Source organism: Balaenoptera ricei, chromosome 1 (genome assembly GCF_028023285.1).
Source record: "Balaenoptera ricei isolate mBalRic1 chromosome 1, mBalRic1.hap2, whole genome shotgun sequence".
In the NCBI taxonomy this organism is placed as follows: domain Eukaryota; kingdom Metazoa; phylum Chordata; class Mammalia; order Artiodactyla; family Balaenopteridae; genus Balaenoptera; species Balaenoptera ricei.
In genome coordinates, this window is record NC_082639.1 from 103,364,595 (window position 1) to 103,375,260 (window position 10,666).

The 10,666-nt window shown below is 48.7% G+C and overlaps 1 protein-coding gene across 1 annotated transcript in view; it reads left to right on the forward strand.

Annotated features, from left to right (window-relative positions):
* Positions 1–9,568, forward strand: part of PTGFRN (prostaglandin F2 receptor inhibitor) — a 75,769-nt gene extending 66,201 nt beyond the window's left edge. The window contains exons 7-9 of the mRNA XM_059928746.1: positions 1,646–1,753; positions 6,049–6,354; positions 7,839–9,568. Coding sequence (XP_059784729.1) covers positions 1,646–1,753; positions 6,049–6,354; positions 7,839–8,005 — 581 coding nt within the window. The 3' untranslated portion in view covers positions 8,006–9,568. The remainder of the gene's footprint in view (positions 1–1,645; positions 1,754–6,048; positions 6,355–7,838) is intronic.
* The last annotated feature ends 1,098 nt before the right edge of the window (positions 9,569–10,666 follow it).

Here is a 10,666-nt window from a genome sequence, read left to right on the forward strand (position 1 = left end):
GATGTTAAAACAAAAAGGACCTTTTTCTTTCTGGTAAGATGATTTTAAAGGTAGTTACACCTGTATTCTTAGCTTCTGGTGAGTTTCAGAATCATTGTCCAGGGCCATCTATCTTTGCTTTCCAGAAAACCCAAGGGAAATCCCCTAGCATTGGTGTTCTGGAATCTTCTTCAGGTTTGCCTATTCCTAGACATTAGGAATTGGCATAAGGTAAATATTAAGCTCTTAGGATCAGATTGGCCTAAAGCTATGTAATACTCTCACCTAAAAATGAGCTGTAAAGGGGTTAAAAACAGAATGCAGTACCTAGCCCTTCTCTCTGCCTAAGGAGGGGATCGGAGCTGCAGATTTCTTGCATACAAGGCATACCTTTTTTTTTTTAATTTAGTAAGTCATTTATTTGTGCCTAGTTATGAAATAGCACAATAATAATTATGCCTACAGTCAAATGCATCCAACTGACTCTATGGTAAATATTATTAACTTCTAGCCCTAAATTCTTTTTACTTAATTCTTCACACTTTCTTGCTCATACATATGCGCATTGCCTTACAACTTAGAAACTTGGAACAACTCTGCCTTGCAGTGAGTCGATGATACTATGAGGAGTCAGCATGGTTTGTGTAGAAACATCCTCTGGCCTTTGGAAGAAGGAAAGGGGTCTTTTTTAAAAGTAAACTGGGTATCAAGTGAGAGTTTCAGAAAGGTATGCAAGACAGATCCTATCTGAGTAGTTTTTATTTTTATTTTTATTTATTTAGTTTTGTAAATTTATTTATTTTTTCTTTTTATTTTTGGCTGCGTTGTGTCTTTGTTGCTGTGCCTGGGCTTTCTCTGGTTGCGGCAAGCGGGGGCTACTCTTCGTTGTGGTGCGCAGGCTTCTCATTGCAGTGGCTTCTCTTGTTGCGGAGCACGGGCTCTAGGCTCGCGGGCTTCAGTAGTTGTGGCATGCGGGCTCAGTAGTTGTGGCTTGCGGGCTCTAGAGCGCAGGCTCATTAGTTGTGGCGCATGGGCTTAGTTGCTCTGCAGCATGTGGGATCTTCCCAGACCAGGGCTCGAACCCGTGTCCCCTGCATTGGCAGGTGGATTCTTAACCACTGCGCCACCAGGGAAGTCCCTGGGTAGTTTTTAAAAGGAGTTTCCACGTTTCTTCAGTTTCTCACAGCAGATTGGAATGAATCGCCTTCAGTGCTCCCACCATACTTTATAGAAATGTCGTCATTGTTGGCATTACTGGATTTCAGCCTCTTAATAGCAGGGCCTGTCGCCAGCACCCAACACAATGAGGCTGCTCACTCTTTCGGGACCAAAAGCGTCCCTGATTTAGTCCTGAACCCTCTGGCGTCTGAGCCACTCTGGCCTGGAAGTGAACCATGTGCAGCCAGAAACAGCCCAGGCTGTACCAGGATGGGAGGTGGGTGGGCTTCAAATGAGACCATGGTTGTAATCTTAAGATGAAGCTCATATACTTAATGCACATGTCTCTCTGAATAGAAGGAAAGCAATCTTAGGACACCTATTTTGTGAATTTCTAGCTCAGTTCCAAGGAAGGGGATCCCACATTTAGATGCCCATTTGCACACCAAGAACAGGATTTAAACAGAAGTGTGAAAGAGGATCATGAGGTGGCATTGCTTTCTTCCAGGTCCTATATTTAATGCCTCTGTGCACTCGGACGCGCCATCAGTCATCCGGGGAGATCTCATCAAATTGTTTTGTATCATCACTGTTGAAGGAGCAGCCCTGGATCCAGGTACTTCTCTCCATCCTTCCCCTTCTCCGTATTTCTTTTTGTAAGTGTTTCTCATATCATCCCCACTATGTTACACAGATGTGGAGGTCAGGGATTGGATTGGCTGTTTATTCCCAAACTGCCTAGCTCGGCAGTATTCAGTAGGTGTTTAATAAGGATGTGTTGAATGGATGCAACTATCTGATGATTTGGAAACACAACCAGACATTTGAATGTGTTCTCAGGGTGATCTAGTGGCTGCTTCGGGGGCTGATTCAAGCTCGTTTGCAACCTACTGGCAGAGTCCGGCTCCCTCGCTTTTTGTCTTTCATTCATTCATTCATTCATTCAGCTATTTATTGAACTCCTATAAACAGGTGCTGTTCTAGTTGCTGGAAATAAAGGAGTGATCAAAATGCACCATGTCTGCCCTCATGGAGCTTGCAGCCTAGTTAAGGAGATAAACAAGAAAGAAATCACCATATGATATAATATCAGATAGCAATTAACACTCTGAAGAAATACAGAGCAGAGGAAATGAGTAGCAAGTAACCACGGGGAGCTATTGTAGTTTAAATTCTTAGGAAATCTTTGTAAATCTTTTCTTTGCAGAAGATACTAGTACTGCCAACAGGATACCTAACAGTTGTGGGCCAGCAGCCTTACACTTTTTCTGCTTGGCCCCTTTAGTACCCGGTGCTGTTCTTCTCACTCGTAGACCCTCAGGGTTTGAAAGGACATTAAATGCACGTAGGTGTGTCTCTGTTGCTGAGCAGGACTGTACCCACCTCTGCCTTCTCCTAAAGAGCCCGTGGAGACCCTGGCTCACTGCCTGGGGGATGCCCATGCCCTGACCTTGGGTGTCTTTGTACTGCCCACCCCATCATAAGCAGAGCCATGGCCTCACACAGATTTGTGCCTCAAAAAGGCCAGATTGTGCAGGGTTCACTGAGTTCTGTGCAGAGACCACTGGATGTGTGGCCCTGGGGTGGAAACTGGAAGCAGGTCTTCATTCTGTGTTAAGGGCAGGCTGTCAGCCAAGTAAGGGTGGGCTGTATTGGATCTGGCGTGACCAACAGGAGAGGGGCTCAGGCCGCCACCCCCTGAGGTCCGGCTACTGCAGGGACTCCAGCTGAAGGTTCAGGTGCGGCTAGTTCAGGGTCAGCAAACCTTTCCTGTAAAGGGCCCAGGTAGAAAGTATTTTTGGCTCTGTGGGCCAGATGATCTCTACAGCAGCTACTCTACTCTGCTGTTGCAGAGGGAAAGCAGCCGAAGAGAGCAATGTAAACAGATGGGCCTGGCTGTGTTCCAGTGAAACTTTATTTACAAAAACAGGTGGTAGACTGGATGGGACCTGCAGGCTGTAGTTTACTGACCCCTGGACGAGTTGATTGATACCGAAATTGACTCTCATAGGGGACTTGAACGTGGTTGAGCTTTAGAGGTAGGAAAAAAGGAGAAGTGTTTGTGGAAGATGTAAAGAAAGGAAAAGAAAAAAACCCATCCAAAACAACAGAGGGGTCAGCTCTGTCCTGGGGGTTAGGAAGGGGGGGCCTAGGTCTTGACTGAGCCACCGCTTCTGTGGAGACTGCCAGGAAGGGGGGGTGGGCGGGGAGATCCTTTTCCAAAGTTGGAATAATGTAATACCATTTTTACCCTTAAATCTCATTTATAAAAAAATTTAAAAAGCTCATTTATAGAGATATACAAAAATAAATCATTTAAATGCTCTTTCTCGGTAAATTGATGGGTCACCAACTGTGCCCTTAATATAAGTCTTTTCCTCCAGTGTAATTGCAAAAGCTATAGGTAGCTGTTATCTTGCAGATCACAATTTTCCAGAACTTTGCACTCTTAGACTGTGCATGGGTGGAAGATTCTGAATAATTAAACACAAGTCGTAATTTCGTTTTTCCTCTCGCATCCTGTGGGCTGTGAAGGAATTCTCTTCTGGAAAGGACATGTGGCCCAAGTGGGCCGAGTGCCAAGGCAGGGGGAGGGACAGGGGCAGACCACGGCCCTTTAGAGGTGGTGTCTTAGGTCAGGTTCCCTAGAAGCAAAGCCTGAGACAAGCGTGCGAGTGATTAATTGAAGATGTGCCCTCAGGAGGAAACGATGAGGGAGTGAGGGAAACAAGTCTAACTCCCTGTGGGGAGCTCCAGAATATGGGTCGTACCACAGAGTGTGACCTCCTTGAGCTAAGGGACGGGGCTTTTGTATCCCCCCCACCCCAATTTGTCAATCGTCCACAGTGAATGGCTGGGGAGGGGTCGTGTTTCTTCACCTCCGGGGGTGGCTCTCCAGGAGGTGGCTTCTGTCAGCTAAGGCCAGTCCTCTGGAGAAGGGTACCGGTGGGAGAGCTTAGCAGCCAGCACCTGCAGCATCTGGGGGCCCAGCGCTCCAGCTGTTTGGGGTGGAGCACCAGGAGCATCTGCTGCAGGTGGCAGTACCCTTCCTGTTACAGCATCTCTTAGTACAGAACGTGTGTGTTGAACTGTGGCGGTAAGGATGTTCATGGCGGCCAACTTTTATTGAGCACTTACTATATTCCAGGTGCCGTTCTAAGCATTTTATAAAGCTAACTAACTATGGGTGCTATTGTAATTTCCTTTTCCAGATAAGGAAACTAAGTCACAGTGAACTTAAGTGACTCACCCAGGTCACTAGGCTAACAAGAGCCAGTGCTGGGATTCTAGCCCGGGTCGCCTGACCCCGCAGCCTGGCCACCACACCGTACGGCACGGCGGGACTGGGGTTAGAGTCTGGAGACAAGTAATGGGGACACAGCTGTGACTCTTTGCCTTCAGTAACCACCCGGCGCCTGCAGGTGACAGCAACACTGAGCTAGTTTTCACTGAGAACCTGGGAGGGATCTGGGGGCCCACTCTGCCTGGGCACTGTGAGGGTGTGAGGACGTTGACCGCACTCCCTCTGCCCCCAGGGTGTCGGTCTTCTTGCAAGAGATGACCCTCACCCTCGGAACAATCAAATGTTGTGCTCGAGGGCCACGGTGGGTCGATGGGGAGGAAAAAATAATATTTTGGTGCATCAGAGTAGAGGGCTGACATCACATATGTAGAGTTGAGATTTGCCTGTGGCCCTTAACATTTTTAGAGTGAGTTGAAAAGGAATTATCATTTGAATAATTTTTTAGAAATTCTTGCTTTGGTGGATTTCCCTGGCTGTCCAGTGGTTAGGACTCCACGTTTCCACTGCAGGGTTCGATCCCTGGTTGGGGAACTAGGATCCTGCAAGCCATGTGGCATGGCCAAAAAAAAAAATTCTTGCTTCTAGTTTTGCTTATATTCTTTTTTAATATGTAAGAATCTGAATATAATTTATTTGCCTTAGAATGTGCTTTTTGAGGTTATTAGTGTATTTTTACTAAATGGATGTTACTTTTTGTTTAACAAAAATTATGTTATTTAACATGTGTGTAGAAAGCCCCATCAAGCGAATGTAAGGTAAAGCAGTGTTTGTGACCTCCCAGTCCTTTCTTGCCTGCTGGGTGACTCTCAGACCTGACGCAGCTGGTATCACTTGGTAGCAGTCAGAAGAAGAGGTCAGGGGTTTAGGATGTGCACTCTATTTCCACGTTCTATGAGAACTACCACTTGTGCCAAAGCCGTCTTTCTCTTATGCCCATATTAATTTATGTGAGGCTGTTAGAACCTTAATTTTGCAGAGTACTTTACGATTCCGCAGCATTACTCTCTGGGACTGTTAAACTGTGTTCAATTTTCTCAGCTTGACATTTTTTTTCCTCTTGTTTTGAACTTAAGCACTTCAGGGGGAAAAAAAAATCACAGCGAACAATAAAATCTAAACTGTTTACAACTCTCCATTTCGTACGATTCACTTTATGTCCATGTCATTCCTTACGACTTTCGTGTCCTTCCTGTCGTGGGTTCTTCTGCCTGAAATGCCAAAGGACCCTGCTTTCTTTGGGAGACAGAGCGTTCGATGTCACCACATACCAACCTTTCATCCCGTGTTCTCTGGAGGAGACAGTTTGGGGCTGTGCTCCTTCAGCTGGGTAGTGGCAGTGGCGTGGTGAAGAGGGTGCATTCTGGAGCTGGACTCCTGGGTTAAGCCACGTGCTCTGTGACCTCCTGGCTGTGTGACCGCAGTTATTTGGTCCCGCCACAGAGTGGGAAGTGTGACAGTACCTTCATCATGGGGTTGTTGAGAGGATTCGGGGAGACCCAAGGCACGTAGAGCCGTGCTGGCCCACGGTCAGGTTACGGGCATGTTAGCCGTACTTGGTACTTCTGCCTGTGGCACTGACCCCAGCGTTGTGGCTTGGTCATCCATAGACGACATGGCCTTTGACGTGTCCTGGTTTGCGGTGCACTCCTTCGGCCTGGACAAGGCTCCCCTCCTCCTGTCGTCCCTGGATCGGAAGGGGATTGTGAACACGGCCCAGAGAGACTGGAAGAGCGGCCTCAGCCTGGAGCGCGTGAGTGTGCTAGAGTTCTTGCTGCAAGTGCATGGCTCCGAGGACCAGGACTTTGGCAACTACTACTGTTCCGTGACTCCGTGGGTGAAGTCACCCACCGGTTCCTGGCAGAAAGAGGCAGAGATCCAGTCCAAGCCCATCTTTATAACTGTGAAGATGGATGGTAAGAATGACACACAAATAACCCTCTTGGTGTTTGGGGAATGTCTTCTCTCCATGCTCTGATGCCGCTGACGGGATCCAGGTTCCCACCCTGTGAGGAATGTGCCTGCTTTCTCTCTAGCCCGGCCCGGGCCTGTACCCAGAAAGAGCACACACAGCCCTTGCTGTTTTCCCAGCTTTGGTATCGTGTGTGCTGGAGCTACCACTGGGAAATGATTTTTAAGACTTACTGGAAAGATTTTCGATGCTTTCTCTAAATTCTGTACACACGCACTTTGCTGTGTCCTCGCGTTGGCACGGATTCTGCCAGGCAGGGGCAGAGACCAGATCTAGAGAGTGGGTCCAGGTCTCTAGGAGGGGCTGCAGGTGGGTTCCTGCCCCTCTTGTCCTCCTACTGGTTCTGCTTCTTGGTAAAGGGGTTTCCTCCTGGATGGGAGGGGGAGCTCCCAGCCTCGTTGGCCCACACTGACCACCACGGTCAGCCTAAAGCGCCATGGTCAGCGGGCCCCCTTCCCACCACTCTGCTCCCTGGCCTCCCAGAGTGTGGGCAGTTGTTCCTTGGTTAATGAGAAACATGTCTTCTCTGCAAAAAGTGTCAGAGTAAACGTTAACTGAAAACACTCATGGAGAGAATTCAAGTCCAGGTGCCACCAAGGATTAAGTGGGAGCCTTTGAGTGTCTTACCCTGATGATGTGTCAGTTTGGCGGAGACTGGAGTTGGAACCCCAGCTCTTCCACAGGTGACTTAGCCTTTCTAATCCTTCGTTTCCTCTCTTGTTAAATGGGATGAAAATCTCTCCTGGGGCTGTTGTATTAAATGTCAGGCAAACAACCACAGTGCCAGCCTCCACCCAAAGCGTGCTGGTACTTTGGGGGACGGGGACGTAGGAGTTGAGGGTGTGGGATCTAAACAGTGTTTGTGCATTCCTACAACTTAGTCACTTATACCATATTTGCCTCTTAGAAATGTCTTGCTTGCAGTCACTCCATATGAAAACCCAGATTTACTAAACAAGTAGGGAGTGATTATTCACTTTGCTAGATAATTTACTATAGTGTTACTTAAAATAGCTCCCCTAGTACACTTCAGTTATCTGATGCATAGAATTGATTTATGTATGGTTTTTTTAAGGATGCATCTGCTGCCGAATGTGTGGTGCCCTTATACTGACTTTTAAAAATCAATCTCCTGCCAAAACCCTAAAAAGCAAGTTGACATTCAAAGACATTGAAGGAGAATCTTTCTTTTTTCTGGCTTTCCTCTGCCTTCCCCCACAGAGCTGGGTGGGGAGACATTTGCTCATTTTTTGGACACGCATGGCCGAGCTACTCTTGTCTCAAGCACCACGCCAGGTGCTGGGTACAGGATGCATGAGGTCAGATCCCTGGTGGAGACGCCGTGGCAATGGAGAGGGGAGGCGGCGGTCTTCTCCGAGGCCCCCACCTCGCATCACTGACCCGTTCCCTCTGGTCTTTCCCTCCCAGTGCTGAACGCCTTCAAGTACCCGCTGCTGATCGGCGTTGGCCTGTCCACGGTCATCGGGCTCCTGTCCTGCCTCATCGGGTACTGCAGCTCGCACTGGTGCTGTAAGAAGGAGGTCCAGGAGACCAGGCGGGAGCGCCGCCGGCTCATGTCCATGGAGATGGACTAACTGGGGCCGGGAAAGGCCGGGACACAGGGACGGTCGAGGAGAAGAGGACAGTGATCTTTTAACGTGATGTGTGTTACACTAAAAACCAGTCCTCTCTAATCTCAGGTGGGACTCGGCGCTCTCTCTTTTCTGCATGTCAAGTTCTGAGCGCGGACATGTTTACCAGCACACGGCTCTTCTTCCCACGGCACTTTCTGATAGAACAATCGAGTGTGTGTTTTCCCGACAGCGGCTTTTTAATGGTTAACCTCTGTCTAATTTTTTTCTCCTACTGGTTTATAGATCTCTGGCTTGTGTGTGTTTCTACCTTTTGTTTCGAGGGGTTGCGGTGAGGAAGGGGTGAAGGCGTTCAGAGTTCTTTGTCTCGGGTGAGAACGGAAGGGCCCCGCTTGAGAGCCGGCTTCTGCATCGGATGCACGTGCTGAGAGAGCTGCTAAAGGCAACCCTCCACCCCTGCCGAGGGACAACACAGACCAGTGCCGAAGGCTAATTTGTGGCTTTTACTACCCTCCCCCACCCCCTATTTTCAGGGGGTTTAGACCACATTTGAAACCTAAACCTGCAGTCCGTAACTTCCTATCGAGCCCAAATGCATTTTGTTCTCTTTTGGTTTTTTGCTTCTCTGCCCCCTTTCCATTTCTTTCGTATCTGCTTTATGTGCGAGTGCTGAAATGGCCCTGGAATTGAGAATTTGGCTCTCCACCAAGCACCTTATCTTGCCACCTTAGCCTTAAGAATGCGTATGAAGAAAAATGCACAGCCACCTCTGTCCAAGGCAGTAAGAAGGCCTGCAAGGAAGAGGAAGTTGGGGACAAGGAAAGGAACAGACAGTCACTTCCGTAGTTCGGAGGCCACCGTGCCTCAGGGGGCCCTGGGGATTGCAGAAGGGGGATCCTGGGATTTAGATGTCTGGAGCTCGTGCCCGGAGGGTCAGTGGTGCCAGGGGTGTGTCAGGCGGAAGAAGCCACCTCTATTCTCTGTCGCGCCCTTTGTGAGAGGCAAAGGCCTTGTGGGTCTGCAGGGGGAACCACGGACACCCCACATCCTTTGTGGGCTGCGTGGGCTCCTTAATGTGGAGGTGAATTGCTGCTTGCAAGACTGACTTCACGGAATCAGAAATTACCTGGAAGAACCATGCATTTTCTATGACCTTTTCAGTCCTTCAAGTCTTTTTAAAATCCCCTGCAGGGGGTTAGTGAGAAAGGGTATACTCTGTGGTATGTTTGCTTTCCTATTAGGAAGACAAAGGAAACCCAGCAATTTATATTGCCATGTGAACAGCCTACAAAGTAGATCTGAGAGCAGTCCGTTTTGCCTGATCACTCAGACCAGGAGAAGGACAACGGACCCAAAGAGATCTTCCGCTCCCCGAAGTGTCTCCCCCTGCACAGCGCTGGCTTTTCGGAAGCATCCCAGTGGGGTTTCCTGAGGCTCACTGGTGACTCACGCCCCACATTGCAGTCCTCTGTGCTTTTATCCTGGCTCTGAAGGATCTAATACTGCTCTGTCTTCCAAAGGGGAGAAAGATTCGTTTGTTTTGAGCAATAAAGTAATACAAAATGATGGCCATTCATGTGCGGCTCTTTGTCACAATGGGCCAGACAGCCGACTCCTCGGGCCCACCATCTTCCCCTCCACTTCCCTCCCTCTGTCACCCACGATTCGTTCTGCACTTATCAGCAAATCACCCCCAGGAGGCAAGTTTCCACCGAATTTTTTCCTTTTGGTTTCGCCCACAGAGGGGACCACTCACGTGATAGAAACTAGATTTTGCACTAATGGTAGCAGCACAAATGAATCCCAGGCCTAGCATCTGTGGCGGGAAGACGGGCAGCAGGTCCGCCCCACCAGAGCACGGATGACTAGAGGAAGGGAAGGAGGCCTTGATAGCACTAGATTTGGGTGTTTCCTGCATGCCATTTCCTAACTGGGCCGCTCCAGAGGAGGTGGTCACAGGTGATTGTGCAAACAGGAAATAGAAACAGGTGCTGTGTTAGGAACAGCCAGTGCCCTTTGAACCCTTGCAGTTATCATGCCTCCTAAAAGAAGATTCAGGATTGTGGTAGTACAGGCCCGTGGTAGGAGGAAAGGGGGGTACTTGGCTTTGGACGTGACCAGGTGGCCCCAGGTGTATGTAAAACCATGGATGGGTCACAGCAGACACTCAGTGGCAGGAAAGGTGACACGTGCTCATACACTGTACCTTTTCCTTTCAAACTGCCGTTGCAGTTCAAGGCTGGGGCTGTTAAGGCATTGACTGCCCGCCCCTCTAGCCCCACCCTCTGTCCACTGGGCTGGTACAAAGTGGGGAGAAATCCCAGGGCATTGTACCAAGGGCCTCCTTCCTTCCAGGGGCATAAACTTGGCTGGAATGTGTGTCCTGTTCAAAGTGTGAGATGTACTCTTTTGTTGTACCAAATAGGGCCCCCACTAAGTGTTCTTCTGGAAGAGGTTCCCTCCAGAAACACTAGTATGAATGGAAGGACCCAGCCACGATTCACACAGGTGAAATTGCACTGCTTAACACAAAGAAGCGATCAAAAGTTTGGCTTTTTTTTTTTCTAATCATAAAGATATCCCCAGAAAGAGCCTAAGCTATGTTCCGATAGAAGCCTCAAAATTACTTTCAATTGTTTACTTTATAATGTTTACATACGCTTT